Source organism: Mytilus galloprovincialis, chromosome 9 (genome assembly GCF_965363235.1).
Source record: "Mytilus galloprovincialis chromosome 9, xbMytGall1.hap1.1, whole genome shotgun sequence".
Taxonomy (NCBI): Eukaryota; Metazoa; Mollusca; class Bivalvia; order Mytilida; family Mytilidae; genus Mytilus; species Mytilus galloprovincialis.
Window position 1 is genome coordinate 55370412 of NC_134846.1, and position 22008 is coordinate 55392419.

General features: G+C 31.9%; 1 protein-coding gene across 6 annotated transcripts in view; it reads left to right on the forward strand.

Moving 5' to 3' along the window:
- The window catches only part of LOC143045341 (uncharacterized), a 41848-nt gene extending 25555 nt beyond the window's left edge, over nt 1–16293 (forward strand). Inside the window, exons 1-3 of one of the 6 annotated variants that reach the window (XM_076217782.1) lie at nt 2594–2717; nt 6835–6933; nt 10352–16293. In XM_076217782.1, coding sequence (XP_076073897.1) covers nt 10355–10945 — 591 coding nt within the window. In that variant the 5' untranslated portion in view covers nt 2594–2717; nt 6835–6933; nt 10352–10354 and the 3' untranslated portion in view covers nt 10946–16293. Of the gene's footprint in view, nt 1–2593; nt 2718–6834; nt 6934–7943; nt 8092–8383; nt 8442–10351 lie in introns of those variants that run through there. The other 5 variants (XM_076217781.1, XM_076217785.1, XM_076217783.1 and 2 more) reach the window with 5 other exon arrangements.
- Nucleotides 16294–22008: the final 5715 nt, after the last annotated feature.

A 22008-nucleotide genomic window follows, 5' to 3' on the forward strand; every position in this document is an offset into this window, starting at 1 on the left:
ATAAGGTCATACACTACAGACAAGAGAACACATTCGCACGGCACTGCATCCACACGAAACCCGTCAAACCGAAAAGTCAATCTATAGCAACATTTGCACTTTTTCTGCTGCTGTCTTTTGCAGATTTGTCTGGCATGCATTATTTTTGTGCAACATAAGATATTGATATACATAAAAGATGTCTTATATTTAGGTGTGAAATCCTTTATATCGACATACAATAGGCTTCAGGCAAACTATAATTACTTATAACTTGTATATCATCTTCTTAAATCAATAAACTGTCGCATTTAGTTCTGATTCTAAAAGATATTGTCTATATTTAGGAAAAGGAATGGTAATATAAGGATATGAATTTATTTCTGATTAAAAAAATGAATATCTTTAAGTTCATGACATATTTTTAAGTGAAGGAAAATTATTTGTGCCTATTTTTAGCATTATAAGTATTATATATCTCGGTTTATAGTATATGACGCTGGGTGATTGGTCATCGATAGAAGAGATGTCTCTTGTTTATTTTATTTTGTCATGTCATTACTTGATGGCTTGTTTCTTTGTTTTTCAAAGGCATAGAAGCACTTCATCCCGGTCGAATCCTTTTATAGGACCTACCAATTGTATATACTGATAAGTTGTTCTCGTCCTGAACATACATGAGATATTTGTCACTGGACGTGAAGTAAACAATATTCAAATTTTTAATCAACTTAATTGGTTGTGTTTCCATGTGGCATTCAAAATATTATGTGTCTTGTTTCCCTATCCATTCTCATGTAAGGTTCAGGTTCGAATCTTTCTTGACACAGCCTAACTTAGGATAGTACATCTAACTCAAGATATAAACACATTCCTGTGATGTGTAACAAGTATATTTTCTTAGTTTCCTGTTTAGTCTATAGACCGTCCGAAATATAATCAATTTTCGACTTGATATACCGCGAAACATCATCACAATTTTCTAAATCGTACTACGTATTTTAATTATATATACATGTCAAACGTATCCCTGTAGTAGCCGAGTAACCGATCGAGCTATATATTAGTCGGTCACAACTTGCATAGCTTATTAGATAAAAATCAATTTCTAAACTATTTAAGCTCCATAATTATTCCGAATTTGTCTACTTGTCGCAGCTGCCTGCGACACAATCCTTAAAATGACCATAGGCTAGAATGTTACATCAAAATAACAGTTGCGAATTAATGAAAAGTAGAGATATATCTAACAGATATATAGTTATATTCCATACACAGCTGTCGAATATTAACTGTGCCACAGGGTCGAAGAACGACCTTCAATATTTTTATTATTATTACATGTATTATCATCATCATCATTGTAATTTTGTGAAATTTATATGTAATATTCAAGTTTGGAGCCAAAATCTATAGGGTTTCATACACATATAATATTAATTAACTGACATTTGTATAACCATGCAACCTGTTTCCATGTAAGTTCCGCTACTGGTCTTTGTGTTTAGTGATTTTTTCTGCAAAATGACTCCAGATACCAGGCTTGCATTTTTGTTTGACGCCAGATGCGCTTTTTGTGTACAATAATTAAAAACTTATCCATGACACTCGAATAGAGAAAAAGATGAAAGGCCGGATAAAGTACGAAGTTGAAGACCCAAAAAATCGGAAAAAGGTTTGGTCAAATACAGTTTACAAAATCTAACGAACTGTACATTTTGCCTTTCTCTGAATAACCTGGAAAAGTTTAATTAGGGTCACAAGAGCCATGCAGATTAAATCCCATATACCGACTTGCTTGGTCAATAACTATAACATAATGAAAAAAAATGAGAATATATTAAATGTAACAGTTCACACCAAATTATTATAACGATTCTACAAAAGTTTGTGTAGTTTGCAATTTAAAAAAAATGACCAAAGTAACAATGTACCAGACTTAAATAGTTTGGTATGCCAGACGCGCGTTTCCAATTGCTACTTATCAGGGCGCTCAAATGAAAACAGTTGAAAGGTGAAATCAAATACAAAGTTGAAGAAGTGAAAGAAAGTACTACACATAGTTAGGAAGAAATGTTGTTAGATAATTTTATCTTATCAACATCATTTATCTATATGGAAATTATTTATTTCGGTAGTTTTAAAGATATTTTATATAATGTGTACATTAGTCCCGGCTTTATTTTCAGTTTACAAAGTTTACCTTGAAAGAAAAAAAAAGTGTTTTTCTATGAGCACCGGTATGTAAAATTTAGAAGTATGAAGTATTCCATATATTATAGCACAGTCTATAACGATGACAGATTATTCACGACCTAAATGTAATTATTTTTAACTTAGTTATCCGTCAAAACTAACGTTTATTCTCCTAGTAAACCAAAGAATGTTTGAATTAAATCATTTGAACTCTGAACCCTGATATTTTAGTTAACTTGTACTACTTTTTTTACACTCACGGACGCTTAGTTTTTTTTTTATTATGTTGCAATAAAGCTATAACTTTGAGCCCAGAGGTAGATTCGTTCTGGTCAGTCCTGGTCAGTTCGTAATATCTTGTTTGACACCTGTTGACAAATATCCCACAAAAACGAACAGCTTTTGTAACAGGTTGTATATATGCCTCCGAGTTCAGATCAATACGTTTAATTTCATCACTTCAGCATAAAATCCTCATAGTAAATGGTCGATTTTTATGCAACTAACGAGGATTTCACTTAAAAGTTAATAACCATCTGAAGGTCAGTAGATTTTTATCGGATATCCTTATTTTATCAGTCGATGATTAATTAGGAGTCTCGTTCATATTTTTATGGTTATATTTTTATGCATAGCAGGCGGATATAAGAAACTGTGTTGATTAATTGTATGAAATATAAACATAACTAATAATGTTGTTACCTGCATCGTTTATTTATTTGTTTACGGAACTGCAGTACGTTTTTTTTTATTTACACTTTATCTCTGTTCTTATTTTTTGACAACCGGATTCACACTTCTTGGAAAAAAACTTCCGGATAATAATTTGCCCTGAAAAATTGCTTTCTTCGGCTGTGGACGTGGATAGTGTTATTTAAAAGAGAATTTTAAGATAAATTGAGACCACATCTGAAATTATACTTTTTTTTTAAATTCATTTTATAATAGCAGAGAATGCAAATTGCACGTTAAATTTACTTAAATGTTCCACTTTTATAATGTTAGCACACACGAAAGTATATTAACATTGTAAAATACTATTTTTATCGTTATCGGCTTAACATTTACAAGTCCATGTATTATTTTATTTATCTATCAGAAATCGACATTGATAAGAAAAATTTAGGAAACTTTCACAGCTTAAGATTGAGCGTTATCGCCAAGCAATGATAAAAAGTAACTACTATTGTATTGGTATGTAGATCATTTGACTACCTATAAATTGGTATACGTGTTTTAATTGATTTGATAAAAAAGGGTGATCTAATTGTTCATACCCGTAGCCAAAAGGGGTGGTGTTGGTGGTCTAGGGGATCGTGCGATCCCCCTTTAAAAAAAATAAAACGCTGTTAAAGTGGACGTTTTGTTTAAATTGTAACTGTAAAAGTTGAGTATAATGCTTTGCAAATTCCTAGCTACGGGCCTGTTGTTCTTAAAATGGAACCTCGTAACATACTCATTGGTCAAAAGAAACTTGTTTTCACAGTCTTTTGCCGGTATGGTTCATACTAAGTGTTTCTCGGTTCTCGTGTTTTATAAAGATTAGACAATTGGGTTCTTTGTTTGAACTGTTTGACGCTAGTCATGTTGGGGCCCTTTAATTATAGCTTCCTGTTCGTTGTGAACTAAGGCACATTGTTGAAGGCCATACTTTGACGACCTATAATTGTAAATGGTTTTTGAAAATAATATTGACAATACTGAGAAACTGCACTATCATTTAAATTTCAATTATGTTTAACAAACTTGTAGTACAACGAGGTCAATGACTTCGGTAATCAGAAGGGTATTCATGTCGCAGCAACATGTTGCCAGTGTGTACTGGACATTTAACATTCATCAATTGAATACTAATGCTGTTCTTTTCTTAAACCAATCTGAATAGATGCGTATTGTTAAAAAAGTAAGGAGCATTGGTGACCGAAAGGTTTTGCAGAACATTCGTTATGTCATGTCACCTATAAGGGTCGGGGAATTCTAAAAACAAGGCGCACTAGCTCGATCTGCCGCCACTTGAAAGGGGTAAAATTTATTCATATACAGAAAGTCGCAGCTTTACTCTTGGCACTTAAGTTTAGACTTCCAAGAAATTTTACCCACATACCAATAAAAAGTTACTTTAAACTCGATCGAGTACAAAATAATCTCCATTCATCGTTTTGCAGAAAAATGTTTCTGTAACAATGAAATACCTTTGAACTTCTGGTTCTATTTCAACGTAATGAACGAGTTCCGTTAAAAATGATCGGTTATATCGAGATATCGATTTGTCACCTGTTGTTTGTCGTATGTAATTAAGACGCCTTCAATCAAATCATTTTGTAATTAAATGCTTTCCATTTACAAGTCTATCGATAATTCAGTATTGTTGTTGAGATTTTGTGAAGATTTACAGAACTATCTTAAGTCTATTATATCTGCATTATATGGAAACAAGACTGCAGATTAGTTGCCATATAGGAACTGAATTTTTTCATTCAGAATTGATAATGTCATCAATAATCAACGTTAAACACACCTCGTGGTCCAGTTGACATTGACTAACAAGGTATTAATAACATAAACGGTATCAATTTTTCTACACCAGATGCGTATTTCGACATTAAATGATTCTTCTTTTTATAACAACAAATTTAAATGATACAATATCCGTATTGTCATGTCAGTACTACGTATCCCAAAACAGAAGAACTGCCTTCTGTAAAGCTCACTTTACATGCTTCAAAAATGTAAATTAGGCCGTTATGGTTTTCTCGTTTGAATTGCTTTACATTGTCATTTCGGGGCCTTTTATAGCTGACTATGCGGTATGGGCTTTGCTCATTGTTGAAGGCCGTACGATTACCTATAGTTGTTAATGTCTGTGTCATTTGGTCTCTAATGGAGAGTTGTCTCATTGGCAATCATACCACATCTTTCTTTTTTATATTTACACTTCTATAAACACGTTATCTTATGGGTAGACTTTTTTCATGAACTCTGCGTCAAAAAGTGATACTATTTGAAATAATGAAGTTAATATGAATAAATCTTCTTGCGAAATCAGTTGATCACACATTTAAACACTATTGTGCAAACTAAAATTGCTTTTATAAATAATAGTACATTATATTTACTTGAAAGAAAAAGGTAAATCAGTCACGCAGTTAAACTATACATTTTGTTTGGTGAGAGTCGAAAAATATAACGATATATGTAAATGAGATGGTCGTCCTTGTCAATGTCTGTCCATCTATTTACACGCGAGAAAATGGTAATTTTACCATATCTATTCAGTATATTGGATTGGGAAACAAAATATTACAACTTATATTAATCCCTTCCCACTTTGCTGGTGCGAGTGCTGCCTTGTAGCGTCATTAACCTGCTCTTTTTCGAAATCTACAAGGGTGTATTTTACAAGCAAGAGATATTGCTCTCTTTTGAAACGGGTCAGTCATTTATCGTCCCTTTACGACGGACTATCATCGGTTCTGACGACTATACTCGCAAATGGTTCTTGACAACTTTTACCTAACCCACCTCGGACCTAAAGTCGAAATGGTTTTATTTAATGAAGTTTTATGTGTTTACTATGACCATTACAATCCATGTAATTTCATTCCATTCCGTTTTTCATTCAGCTGGTTTTGCAAGTTTATATCATAAATCAATATACCGTTTTCCTCTATCAAAAGTCGCGATTATACATTTTTGTTACTATAAACAAAGATGTTTTTCGAATGGGAGGGATTTTGGTTATTCGTAAAAGATACAACAAACTGCTAGAGGTTTTACATTTTTCAATATTAAGCAGGACTGGTATTTATACAATATTTCAAAGAGTCGAAAAAAGGTGTGAATAATTTTAACCGCTCATTTCAACCACTCATATTTTTCCCAAATAGTAAATGCTATTTTTAATGTTCTGAATCTTGTTTATTATAAATTAATGTTGATAATACCCCTATTATCCCACGTTTTTAAAATTACTTCAATTATATATTACATTATAAAGCAAAACTATTTTTACATCTATGTCTTTAAATCATAAACAAGTTACATTTTTTCGCACAGTCAAAACACAAGTTGTTTATAAGTTAGTTTTCTAAACAATTACTTTATTGATAAAACATGACAAGGAGGGTTGACATGTATTTTGACGTCATAACTTCATTAATACCTCATTGCTAGGATTGCATGCAAATGAGACTAAATCTACATACGACTAATATGTCAGGTAACAGTGCGTGTCCGTCGTACTATTGTTAGCAAATTATACCACGAATAGTTTATTGTATATATTTTTGAGGAAGGAAAAAACAATATCCTATAAAAGTCTGAATGAATGATACAGTTACAATTTCTTTTAAATGTCAGATTCTACTATAAAAATCTATCGCTTGATAAAACTCGACTGTATAATTCAATACAGCATTTACAATATTACAATTTTATATGTCAATTTAAATCACACCGATTGCCGCGTGGCATAGTTTTCTACGTCATAGTTATCCTGCAAACCGCCTTACAATTCCAATCAACGCAAAAAATAGAATACTTAATTGATTGTAAATGGGGGAGTAGTATTGGCAAGTGCTATTCGGAACACCAACGTAGCACATCCGTATCTCTGATTGGCTATTGTCGTATTCATTCTTACTCTGTGTTTATTATCAGGCAGTTGGATTGTTGTGGTCAATAGTATCTGGAGATAATCCTAGAGAGGAGGGAAAAGTCGGGTGCTTCTTTACGCTCGCCAAGTACCCACCTTCAAAAGTATGTATATGCATTTGGTTATTATATTTTTTTTCTTATAACAATCTTTTTTATGATTTTTTAAAGATTTATTGACATAGAATATTTCAACAGTTCAACACGTCTTCTAATCGTACATGTCTAAGTAAATATATGTATGTTTTAATAAACTATTTTGTTCAATAAGATTACATGTTGCACATTGTGGAGTCAGAATTCTGTATAACTTAATTACATGATTGGTATAATTTTTTTTCTCAAATAGATGAATATTATACATGTATAAATCGATATTCCTATTGTAATAAGCTGTAAAATAATAGTACCGATCTGACACATGACACAAACTACTATCATCAATTATTGGAGAGAAACAGCACATAAATTGAATTTATTGTCACAGACTCAGGAGCATCGAGATGAATTGTAGATTAATTGGACTTCGCATGTTAAGGCATTGTTCAAGTCATTTAATGAGATTTAACATTGGTTTTGTTCTCACGGCACTTGGTTTAATTTTAGGTTTTAAATTGCACACTTTTCAATGTTTTGGTGCTTATGTTTACAATATTTACAGTTGAACAGTACATGAAAATGACTATCGCACCTGTTGGATTCACATTGGCCATAGTACGATAAGTGCCTTCATTCGTGACAGGTGAAAAACTCTAGTTTCACGTCAAACTACTTAAGATAAATTTAACTGTTAATGCGGAAATCGCCCAATCATCAAAACTTAAATGAAAACCATTATCATCTGACGTAAATCATTAGATTATCTCAGGTGTGATGGTAAATTATTCTAACTTCAATCAATGATGACACTTCCGTCTATAATTTTGTGTGTTTCGGGACATAAATTTCTCAATAACCGCCGGCATTTTTCATAGGGATAAAATGTCGTTTATAGATAGAAATTATATCATAATTCATTTAGAGTAAGTGTTATTATGACAATTCGTGATATATCATGCAATACCATGCCCTTTGGACAATCAGATAGTTGTAGACTGTCTATGGCCATTATGTCTAATTAGCGGTTTTGATGAGGGTCATTTTCTTCCCTGTTTTTTTGGTAAAGAACCTAATTTATGTTTCAATATCGAAACACAGAGTAGAATTTAATGACAGTACATTAAGTTGATAAGTGCAGCAAGGTCAGAGATTAAATAGTTAATAGTAAGTAGCTTACACGTATATAAAAGTTTACAGTTGTCAAAGTCAGTAGTACTCGATCGAAGTCTTTTGCCTTATATAAAAATCATAATACAAAAATAATACCTTGCAGAATTTCATAATAAACATGTACTCACTGAGACACCTTCTTATAACATTATAAGTTGCACTTTGCATATTTATAGCAAATACCAATTGGTTAATATGTATATTAAATCTTGATTGCATTGCAACGGTTTGTTTTGTTCGAAGTCTCTTTACAATCATTCATTCAATGAAGGGATATAAATATTACAAGCCTCTATTGGATTTTTCTGGCATGAACATTTGTAAATTTTGAATAACGGATTCAGGTATTGTATCAGAATCAAATCTCCAAAAAGTAGCTAAGAATGTTTTATATTCACATCGATAGTAATTTGTTCAACGTCCAGTAGCAATACTAAAGAATGTCTTTGAAGTTGAAAAACACTTGTAGTTTAGTATAACAATTATCATGTTGATAAAACGAGATAAGAATACTGCATTGTAAGTGAAATGGATACACAATTCAAGTTTCAGATAACACCATTACTCGTTAGAAAATTCTATTGTAAAATTTTGGAAATTCCTTGGTGTGTACAACCTATTCTTTAATACTGTGAGTAGTAAAGGATAGTGAAGTATAATATAGTGTGTGAGTTGTGTCTTGATTGAGAAAAATTGACGAATTTGTCAAATCCAACAATAACAGTAGACGTAACAAAAAGCCATCTGAATTTGCTACTCATCACAATAGAAATGTTGCCTTCAACCATTACATGTAACAATGATTTATATGCTATTGTTTAATGATATTTTGGTATCGATACAGTGTAAATTAGTGACTACTGCATGTGGGTATGGAGTTTAAGCAGTGGTATCTTTATAGTGTTTGTAAATGAACTTTAAACCTGATTTTCTATTGATGGTTTTGATATAGCCTACTAGTAAATTTGACCAAGTTTAAACCTAATAATTCGTTATGGCAATTGCTGTTGTTTTGGTTGGTAAATGAAATAATCATAGAAATGAGTTTCAAGGTTAAGTTTGGTTTAAATCCTAAAAACTCTTTTCGAAAGAAAAGATTGACACTGAATACTCAGTCTAGTAGACATCGAATTGAAAATACTAAACAAGCTCATACTGTCAAATTGGGTCATGTATAAAAAAAGAGATAATATATAACTATATAGAAAGAATTAGTGTAACTCTTTTGCTCTTTGTTTAATTAACACCAAGAGACTTTATTATGAAGAGACAGCAGTATACGACCAAAGTCATTTTCTTACAGTTTACGTGTGTAGGTATTGATTGAACTGAATGGATGGAATCACGTTGATCCGAACCGATAGATTAATCGGAATCTAAATGTCATCTAGATTTGTACAGCGACAACGTGGGCTCGTGTGTATTAACATATTAAGGTCATCTTCTATATGAAGAAATAAAAAGGTGCAGACAGTGTGGGAGAAAGGAGTTACAGCATGCAGACCTTAATGGTTCTAAATTTTTTCTAATGTGAAACAAATACAAATAGTTGAAAACTTTTTATTGAATTTAATGTAAATTTAATGATTTCTTGGGGATTTTTTTTTTCATTATGCATTGCACAGGTAAAATGCATGTAATTATATATATATATATATATATATATAATTTGTTATATATATATATAATTTGTACTTTTACCACGTAAACAAGCGAATCGGGATCAGTGTCACACTGAAAAAGGGTTCTGATTTGCAGACAGACGCAAACACTAATTAAAAGACAAGGATTCATATGTTCATTTCACCATTATTGGTATTTTATTCCTTTCTGTCAGCTGCTCAGATCAGTTGAAGAACCTTAGCCAAATTTTAACCGTCATATTAGATATATAGACACAATGAAAGCAACAAATTTTAATTTAAAAAAAAAATACACGTAAACTTAATTATATTAAACTAACCAGAAATGCAATGTTAAGTTGTCTGGATTTGTGTAAACATACGCTGACTGATGTTTTTGACCTTTATAGCGTGGTAGATCATGGTAAGCAAAAACAGACTTCTTGTAAGAGTTTGAATAGAAGGTGTATCTACGTTAAACCTATGGATTAATTAATTTATCAAGATCTGGGCTAAACTGATTATCTTAAGGTTATATATGTTTCTATAGTGTTTTCATATAATATGTGTATACACTAGATTCTTTGTTTGTTTTTAAATTTATTGACAGTTTTGTTTGTATCTCGTTTTAGGTAATGAAATCCGTAAACGTTAACATGACTTCAAGTTACGACTTTGAAATTACAGAGGATTACCAAAATTGTGACATGGAAGATTTTTCAATGCGAGCGACAGATTATGAAATTCGAAAGCGGCCGACTAAACGAGAAGGTCCAGGTTCTCCTTCCGATTCATGTGCAAGTTCGACAACCGATGAGTACACAGAGAGAAAAATGAAAACCATTCGGAAGTCGACGAAACGTCGGAAGGGACATAGTGCTAGGGAAAGAAATCTACGGCGGATTGAGAGTAATGAGAGAGAAAGAATGAGGATGCATTCTTTAAACGATGCATTCCAAGAATTAAGGGGAGTGATTCCACACATAAATCTAGAGAGGAAATTATCAAAGATAGAAACATTGACATTAGCCAAGAATTACATCAAAGCATTAACAAATGTGATTTGTGACTTCCGAGGAGAAAAGACCCCATATACCTTCGAGAAAATAGATGAAATTGATGAAAGCGACGATGATGATGATGATGATTCAAATGAAGACGTTCATATAGATGATTCTCCTGTTATGCAAGAGGAGTCCAGTGAAATTCAAAGTGACAGCATCTAAAATACAAACAAATTCTGAATTGAAATTTGCTGCTGGAGGATAAATAAAGCAATTGTGATATTATTTTATGAGAATTCTTTAACAAAGAGTACATATATATTTATTTTTTGCAACTTTTTTGTCTGTGAACCTTATAGAACATTCCATCGCCAAAAAATACATAGAGATTTATCATCATCGTTATACATCAAGGATCATTGGCTTCGCTGAGACCAGGAAGTAAATCAGTCAAACAAACGAAATGTCAAATAGTGAAGGAGAAACTTGTGAAATACTCGTACTAATAAGATTATTGTATATATTTTGCATGTATACATTTGCTTTTAAGGTAGTTCGTCCATTGAACATTATTTTCTATTATTCATAATCTGGCGGAATCAGAGCCATTAGTATTGACTGTCCGATTGGTCTATTCTGGAAATTCTAATTCAGTATGATAGAAATGTACAACTTTGTTGTGGTTGTAGAAATGTGACAGGTATCGTGGTTACCAGTATGGCCATTGGAGTTGTCAAACTTCTGACGTGTTGTGTATAAGCGTCAACAAATCCTATAATTAGGCATTTGAGGTCACATATAACATCAAAAAGTACATGTGACCAGAGCATCTAACCAATCTAAATATAGTTATTGATAGCAATTTATTTATATGGAATATTTTAAAAAGAAGGATTATAGTTCCGATATCCAAACAATAATGGTGTTATAAAGTAGATCTTTCAAATGTTTGACAATGTTTACATTGAAAACTAAAAGGATCAGTATAAACTGTAAAAACACTGCCCTTCAAATTGCGCTGAAAATACACGAAACGTTTGTTTTGATTCCGCCAAACATGAATATGAAATGAAATGTTCGGACTACTGTTATGGGTGCTTGGGTTAATTATATATATATATATTTATAAGTGACTACCCAGACACTATTATTTAACTTACATTTATTTATTTATCATTATTTATTTAACATAAGGCTTATCTCTGTCTCAGAATCAATGAAACTGCTTTTGAGGCCGACTCTTTCATCATTTATTCATATTTTAAAATCATAATCTTACATCAAAGCCACCACAATTAACACCTTGTAATCAGAAACCAAAGATTCATATCAACATAGAGAAACATAGATTTTAAAAGAAATAACATTTTAAAAACCAATCATATATATCTTTTCTTATAGGTTTTCCACCATATTTTTTTTTAAATGCGAAGAAATTAAGCCTTATTTATGCTATGGTACAAAATTCTGTCACCAACTGCAGTTCTATACATTTCAAAATGGAAACATAGTATTTATCATTATTCATTATTACAACCACGAGAAGGGGACATATCTAAAATTTGTGAACTTTATCAAATACTTTCAACATCATCGGAAAATGAAACGTTTGACGTTGTATTAACACTTGTTTTATGTATATGTAACATCTTGAACAACATCATTAAAATGCAATCCATTCGAAAGAAAAGTTCAATGTGTGTTCATACATAATATAAACCATAATTCAATTTTCAAATGTTAGATTTCGTATGAAGAAACCCTAAAATTCTCTCTGGTACTTTGCTGTCCTTGAAAAGATATAATATTATACAAGTTATACAAATGATAAAAGTAATGTAGTTTTTGTTAAAGAGCTTATTGATTTGAGAAATCAGTACATAAAGTTTTAAAACATAAGATAGATTTGAGAACTTTTTGTATAAACTCATCCGATATAAAACAGCAAGTACCTTTTAATAAAGTTGGAGCCAATATTTTCTTTGAGGAAGAAAGTAACTAATTGTTAATTCTCTATCGCTTTTCAATAGATTGCAACGTAATAAATGAGCCATTTGCAAACATCGTCTACAAAAGGAAATTTGAATCATCGGGCCAGAACAATAGAATATACGCCCACACTAATTCACCATTTTTTGAACTTCAAAGAAAGATTTTTAAAAAGTGTTTCATTCCAAATGTATAATGAAGGATATTGTATTAAGTTTACACTATGTATTTTTTTTTAAAGAACTCTTGAAGTTGGTTGTAATGAAATATGGAAATGATTTTGTAATCAATGAGTAAATTTTAATATTTCGGAGTATTCTTCAAATGTTTCTAGTGATATTGTTGCAGAAAACAGGTTTAACATATATTTGTATCACATTTTGTGTAATTTGAAAAAATCACAGAAAATCAATAAGATATTGCAAATGTATTATGTAGACAGTTAAGATTTTTTTACTATATCATCATGCATCAAAGCCAAAAGTGTAATATTCATAATCAAGATGAATCGCTATTGACAGTATGAATGAAGCATTAGGATTTTCAGTGTACGAAATTTGATTTTAAAAGAGAACTGTTTTCTGATGAGAACAACATTTTCAACAGCAATAACACTAAAATTCAAACTAAGCAAACTTTTCTCACAAAACGAATTTTGAACTATTGATAAAATTGTTCAATAATTTTCCAATTCATATCAAATGTTTCTAGATAAGAATCTTGATGTATAGTAGAACATAACAATTTGATGTCAGTTTTCTTAATATTTTTAACCCTTATTTGATATTAAGGTAATTAAAGTTCAAATATTCAATAACGATCCAGGGACCAGAGCATATATTTCTAATAATCTTTGAAAATGTCAGCCTTTCGAGATGACGTAAAGCTAATCTTGTTAAGAAAATATAACATAGAACTTATATGTAAGTCTTAGTTGTTTACCCACTGGTGTGTGAAATTAGATTTCTGTGTTAAATTATTGTACTATAGTGCTCAGAAATGCTCCTTGACTGATTTATTTTTCTATATAAGATCTGGATTAACAGTAATTGATAATCAGACTAAACAAGTTCCAAGCAAGCTGTGTTTTCATGTTGTTCTGGCGCATTACAATCCATTCTTTTTTTACTTATACAGCTGGTTACGTGATGTACCATAAGTTATAAAATAAATATTTTCTCAGAAAATTCTCGTAATATTATATGATGTTTTTTGAACGTATGGATACAATGAGATATATGACATAAGCGAAGAAACAGCAACCCAGAGACACAAATAACCAAAGGAATGTTAAATAATAAGACATAGTATCCAATAGTATACTGTGGTCTTCACATTAAGTCAAGCATCAAATCGTCCGGAGTCTGTTTGGAGAAAAGGGGAGGGGGAGTAATTCAATAGCACTGTAGAAATTGTGTAATGGCAAAACAAAAAATCGGATTACATTTTTTAACAGATTCTTTCGTGAGTTTTCTTGATATATTAAATCTGAAATTTTTAAGATCAATTGCATCTTGTTGTAAACCACAGTCTCCTTGTAAAACATTTGAATTGCAGTACCAAGGTCAGATAGATGAGTACCAAGGTCTGCTTATAAACATCAATTGGATATTACCTTAATAGGACGTGTTATGAATTTATTAGTAATAAAACTGTGGTATCTGAATGCCTGAAAAGTAAACAATTAAATAACTGTGTTAATCTTTGTCCTTGGTTTATAAAGTGTTGTTCCTGTAACACAAAACTTTTCTTGGTCCCCTCGGTGGAGTTTGATTTCATGTTTCATAAGACCAGACAATAACTATTTAAGTGCTCAATCACATAAATTAATATTTCATTAAACCAAGTCAGACATGTTTATTAAAAGGTGCTATTCTGTGTTCACATAATGTTTGTACAAAATCGTTATTGATTTTCCTCATATGAATTGACTGTACATTTATTTTTGTAAATAAGATATATTTAATTGTCATTTATCAGAATTGATTAGTTTTGCAATTAACAACATTTTTTGATTCTTTTTAAACCTTTTTTTTTTGTATATCGGGACATATAAGTTTATGATCTAAGAAATTCCAGAGTTACTGTTTTTCGTCGTTACATTTTGATCATAGGGATAAAAGGCTTTGCAACACCATTCGAAATTGAGAAATATTTATAAAAGAGCATTAGGAAGATTAATACCACACCCTATTATCGGCTATCGGTACTGCAGAAATAACAGGTATCAACACTGCTGTAAACTACTTTTTAATCCCGGATATCGGTACTGCATAAGTATCTAGTATCAAAATCTGCTGTAGACGGCTTTACAGCAGAATACATTGAGTTTGTAGGTAACTTTAAAATCTTTGGCTAGCTTGCTTGTTAGTTGAACCGCGAAGTCATTATTAGGATGGGTATGCATGCCGCCCTCAATTCTGAGTAGTCTAGCCCCACAGACATATAGATTGGTTATCTTTCGGATTATTCCAAAGGAGAGTAGTTTACCTAACCTAATAATGACTTCTCTGCTCAGCTAGCAAGCGAGCAAACACAATATATTATCTTTACCCACACACTCAATGCATTTTGCTGTAAAATCTATTCATGGATTCTGTTGTATCTGGCGTACTGATAGTCGTTAAAAGAGTGTGTAAACAATTACCTATACCTATTTTTATGGCTACGTTGTAAAAAAATCTTGTGTGGATTCATTTATATTTTTTTCAAAACGCGTTTTTAAAACCATGATAAGCAATATTTCCGTCCTTTTTTCTGTTTGATGTATATTTTATATTAAAGTTGGGAAGATAAAAAAAAATAAACTCGGGACTTTTCGTAAATCGAATTGATGAACAGAGTTGAAAAAAAAATGAAGAATGAGTATACTTGACAATCCACGAAAGCATACAGTGAGATCATCATCAACAGTAACATGCTTTTGCTATGCTAAGAAATTGACAACTATTTAATGTAATAAAAGCTCAAATCAAACAGGCTACAAGGAAAATATTTTTTTATAATTATTTATTTTTAATTTCTTCTATTTCAATTTCCTAATACATTTCAATTTAATATACATGTAACAGCTTGAAATTGTTGAAACATGGAAATGTATTTATTACAAGTTATTGATGTTTCGATGAAAAATGTATGTTCTTTGAAAAACGAATTTAGCTTCCTTGTAATGATGTGGTGGAATGCCAACCATTGCTTCCAAAAAATTATAAAAATACATTTCTTTTAATTATTTTTCTCTGCTTTGTTTGTTTTATTTCCATTAATGCATATATTGTAATATACATTGAAAAGCTTGTATGTTTAATTTGTTTTATGATATATTGTATAATTTATAAATTGATCTGCAGGTTTTGTCTTAGTTATAAAGTATTTTTTAATGATTTAACAGTTTCCGATATACTTCATTGTTTATATGACAGTAATTGGTTTTCGTAGCAGATATTTAAACTAAAGTAAAAAAACTATAATTGTTTTCTGTAATTAAGAATTTTTATTTTGTATATGTTATACTTGTTGAAATCATTCCATAGTTTAAGAATAAACATATATAATGTAATAAAATAATCAAAGTAATACAATGATTTGTGTATTTATTGCCTATTTCTAATAAATGTGGGCCAGGGTAGACACATGCAAGACAGTATTAGGTGTCTAAGTCAGGTAATTTAACGTTAAGTTATTGATGTGGTCGTTTCTCCATCTCACGCGTTTAGAGAGAACAATTCATAGAAAAGAAAGGATATGGGATATCTATCCATCCATGACACAAAATTAGTAGGTGCACAAAAAAAAAACACAAATGCAAAAATGCAAAGGAACAGCGGTTTTATTCCTGTTCTTCGCGTATTAGATTGCCAATTCCGAAGAGAAAAGTGCATTAAGTAACTATTTATATAACATACACCTATGAAAACAATGTACTCAAATCTACAAACAAAATACAAGTTCAACAATTAACAGGAGTTATGTGGAAACTCATACTTTTATGCCGTTCGTATCGATATTTATCATGGATTTTTTGTCTTCTTCATTACGAAAGTCTTTATACGTCATGCTCACACTAGACGAGATGACGAGACGATCTTCAGATTGATGTTACTTTTATGCATGTTTTGACATTGTTAAAGGCAATATTGTTCTGAAAAGAAGAAAGTCTCATGTCATTCAGGTACACATGTTAACTCAACACTTCCATTAATAATTTCGATTACACCAACTAAAACTTAGTTTTGGCTGTTTTTCACTACTCTAAAGTGCAAACCATGACTACAGATCGGAGATGTCGGGCGGATGGGGAGAAGTATGTGCCTATTACATGTAAGAAACTCCTCCTACACGTCTCAACTCAGATCCATTTTTATTTCACAGAAAGATAACTTGTATATATGAAGTTGTGTACATGATATGTATGATATTGTTCCTGTTTATTTTTCTAGACTTGGAAAGTTTTGCATTATAAAAAAAGACGGTAACTTATTTGTCATCAATTCTTATTATACTGTCAAACAGGACCTTATAGAAAAAAGCCAATATAAAAAGAAGATGTGGTATAATTGCCAATGAGACTCTCCACAAGAGCCCAAATGGTACAGAAATTTTAAACATATATAGGTCACAGTCACACCGCATAGTCAGCAATAAAAGGTCAATTCAAAAAATTATAAACGTAAAATTTTATAGAGATTTGTTATAAATTACCTAGGTACCGATTACTGAACTGATGATACCATCGAGGACTAGTAGTCCATCAGCAGAGGTATCGACACAGTGCTGTAAAATGCATAAAAAAACACGTTATAAATTGCATGCGTCCGAATGCGTGAGGGTTAAGTTCCTGACATTACATAGACCCAGAACTTTCATTGCGTCTTCTCTTAATCAATTTACAAATAATAAAGTGTAGGACTGTGTATTAGTAGGAAAGAGAAAGAATTATCCAGCAATCAAATACATTTTTTATTTGAGATCCTTTTTTTCTACGAGAACCAGAATTGACTTAGAGGCTGTTATTCAGCGTTTCTCTGCTTTAATCGTATGGCCTGAAATAAGTTATAGAATTATCACTAAGTATGTGATTCTAATATTTTCTAGCTTCTTTATTTCCCAACAATCCAAATCACATTGGCATAGGGATACACACAATGAATATTACATACTGTATATGTACAGATATACAAAAGTTATACGAAAGCAAGAAGAAGCAAAATATCATAAGTTACAGTATACATATTAAACTAAATGATATCAAGTATATGAGTTATCCCGGAGATTCCACATGCATATTGATAAGTCTTATAAATTGCACAAGTTGTTAAAAAAAAGAGGGACAAAAGATACCAGAGGGACAGCCAAACTCAAAGATTGAAAATGAACTGACAACGTCATGGATAAAAAAGAAACATACAAATAATAGTACACAAGACAAAACATAAAAAACTAAAGACTAAGTAACTCTAAGACCAGAGAGAATTTTACTATTCATCAGATCATTAAATTTGATTTAATGAATTATATTGTATATCTTTTTAGAGCATCAGCACCGTGTATTTCCTTACTTTGCACGACAGAATGATTAAAAAGCAGTACATTATCATAGGCTTTGAAAAAACAATAAAACAATAAAATGTAACGACTGTATACATTTGTATTTTTCTGTTAAAATCATCGCTTATATCAATATACATAAACATTATATTAAACTAAATGATATCAAGGACATGAGTTACACAAGAGAACCTATATGTATATTGACTAGTCTTATAAATTTGCACAAGTTGTTAAGATCAGAAAGATTTTAACTATTCATCAGTTCATTAAATTTCGTTTAATAAATAAGTTGTATATCTTGTAACGTGTAACCGGGCGGGGACGTTTAGATATTTTTATCCTCGGGTTCGTACCAGTTTCCTGGGATTTGAAAAGCAACTTAAAAGTTCTAAAGTCAATAAAAAGTTTACACTATCACTATTAAATATGAAACAAATACTATACTACATAAAACGAATTTCAACACCTATCAACCTAACCCGAACTTGTTGAATTAAAACTGTTTAAAACCCTTTCAGTCCAATACTGTTTAAAACCAACTGTTTGAAACTATAGTCTGAAACCTAAATGTATGGAACTTGTTTGAAACATAAATGTATGAAACTGGTCTGAAACATAAATGTATGGAACGGTCTGAAACCTAAATGTATGAAACTGGTCTGACGGTTTGGAACTATTGTCTGAAACCTAAATGTTTGGAACTGGTCTGAAACCTAAATGTTTGGAACTGGTCTGAAACCTAAATGTTTGGAACTAGTCTGAAACCTAAATGTTTGGAACTAGTCTGAGACCTCAATGTTTGGAACTAGTTTGAAACCGAAATGTTTGGAACTAGTTTGAAACCTAAATGTTTAAAACGGGACTAAACCTTAATGTATCAAACCGGCTGAAACCTAAATGTATAAAAATGGGGATGAACCGAAATGTATCAAACGGGCTGAAACCTGAATATATAAAACAAATATATGGAAACTATTCAAACTGTAGTAAACTTTCGACGTATGAAACTTTATTAAAATATGTTTATAAAACTGTTGGAACAGGGTAGCACTAAGGTATAGTTTAACAGCAAACACTCACTGCAATAGAGAGAGATGTGGAACGCAAAACCTTAGCACTAACCCTGTTTATACAGTCCTTTGATGGTGTAAACTTCCCACTAGTTAACACCATACACCATTACACCATACACCATACACCTTGTACCATTACACCATACACCTTACACCATATGCCATACACCATTACACCATACACGTTGTTTTGGGAAGTTTACACCATACAAGGGCTGTACAACTTCTACGGAACCGAAACTACTTATATTTTCTCAACAGGTTTCAAACACTCCACTTTGTTTGACAAATCCTGCTACTCGTCTTTAAATATTAACGGTCCTACCTTCTAGTCTTCTTCCATCAACGTCTCTGATAAGAATGACAACTTACACCGAATAGCTACCCACTATTTATACTTAGAATGCGGACCTCGAAGAGAGCACCCTAGCAACAATTATACAGGTAAAGCGTCTGATAGCAACCACGGATAAAGGGATGATTTTTAATGCCGTTTTCAATGATAAAGACATCAAATGGGAAATTCAAAGAGGTTTCGAAAAATATACAACTGTAGAAATATTATAACCTTCTTAAACTGTAAATTCGTAGCAATCTTTTTAGAGCATCATCCCCGTATACTTCCTTTTTTCCATGCTACAAATTGAAAATCACTACTTTTTTTATGAGTAAAATCCCATATCTCAAAAAAGTAAAATCTAAAATTGATAAATATCGAATTGGAGCTAACAACAATAGATTTACCAAAGTTTCAGGTAACTGCTGAAGCATTTTTGAGTTATTGTCCGAAAACTGGCGTAAAATCTGAAATTCATGAAAATCGTAACACTACCCACGCCTCCGATTTTATGCGTCCTCGCATGAGTTTACAAAGGAGTAGGTTCAGTAAGACCCCTTTTTGGCCCCAAAATATAGCAGTTTTAGGAAATTGTGAAAATGTAATCTTTAAGCTATATTTTGGAAAGTAAAATGCTTCTGCTACATAAACATGAGCTGTTTTTGACAATAAAATGAACAAATATCGCGTTCTAGCATCATTAAGTCATGCTAAATTACTGAAATCTTCAAAATTTTAGCATTTTGGTTAATTTTTAGACGGTTTCCGTCTAAAATGAAAGTGGCCGCATTCGTGTTCATTCATAATATTGAAATGTAAGTTGTATTTGATGATAATACAAAACATATATAAAGGTTTAGGATGAACACGGATGCGGCCACTTTCATTTTTGACAAAAACCATCTGAAAAGTGACGTTTTTTGGCATATTTGATAGATTTTTCATATTTAAGCTTGAATCAGAGCGTTTTTAATGACTTAATCAGTTAAAATTTTTCACATAAACTAATCAAATCAATTGAAATAGACACTTAAGTTTTTAAAAAGTGTCCAAAAACTTTCGTTAGATGAACCTCAAATTTGAGGCCAAAATCGGCCCTTACCGGACCTACTCCTTTGTACTTAATTAATCAAAACACAATCAAAACCGTTCTCGTTTACACTAGCTGACACCATACCAAGGTCCTACTTTTAAACTCCATTTTTCTACTCATTCCGCAGAATACCTCTCCCAGCAACTGTTTGTACACCGAGGGTTATACCATGATAACCAACTAATGGCTTTCCTACAACAATCTATCGACAAGCGTCAGACCTAGGGGTACCTTAGCCTACTCACAGTTCCGGGGTTCCTGTCAGCCTCTTTCGACTAGCATGTTCTTTCCGTTTTGTTAGCTAAATTTCTATTTTCCAAATATCATACTTTTATTCACATTTGTACAAGCAACTGAATACTGAACTTAAATCAAATTTTGACCAGATAACCATTTCAAATATTCTATTTTGAATACCACTTGAAAATTGTGTTGCCAAAAACCGGTTTCAAACAATTTTGCCTCACAACAGGCCACTTACGGACCCCTAAAAGAGTTGTTGTAAAGGGTTCTTTAACGTGCACAGGACGTGGTACTCCCTGAACACGGGACCTCGGATTTAACGTCCCCATCCGACGGACGGACATATACATTTATAAACAACAGAAATCAAAAACAAGATTTATAACAGATATATGACGCTTTCTGCATCAATAAACAGACAAAACAAATTTTTATACCATCCAAACTGTTTCGTGCTCCTCAACCTTTTCTATATGGTGACCGTTCTCAACATACTTTGTTATGATCCTAACCATTTTCCTTTCTTTTGCTACGTTGGTTTGTGTGGCCTGTTGTTTTGTAACAAACTTCTGTCGTTTAGGATATTCCACTTCTTCACTTACTTCTTTCTCAATATTGTCCCCTCGTATGAAGGACAGGCACTTTCTCTTTGTTGGTGCACTAGTAATGGGGCACACCTTTTCCTTACTGTAGGGCCACTGCTTTCGTCTTTCGGCGTTTGATATACCTTCTTAGTTTCTTTCTTTTGTGACGTGTCTTCTTTAGAATATACCGTACAATGATAAACCGCTTCCTTCTCTTCATCCTTACCATTGACTGATCCGTCTGTACTTTGTTCACTATAGCATGCTTTCAGTTTAGAATCCTGCCCATCGCTATATGCATCATCCGGATTATCTACGCTGCTAATGTCATCCGAAATATCTTCTATCAGGTTTTCAGGATCAGACTGATCAAAATCATCTTGTCCTCTTTCTGTAACACCAACCTTCTTTTCAAC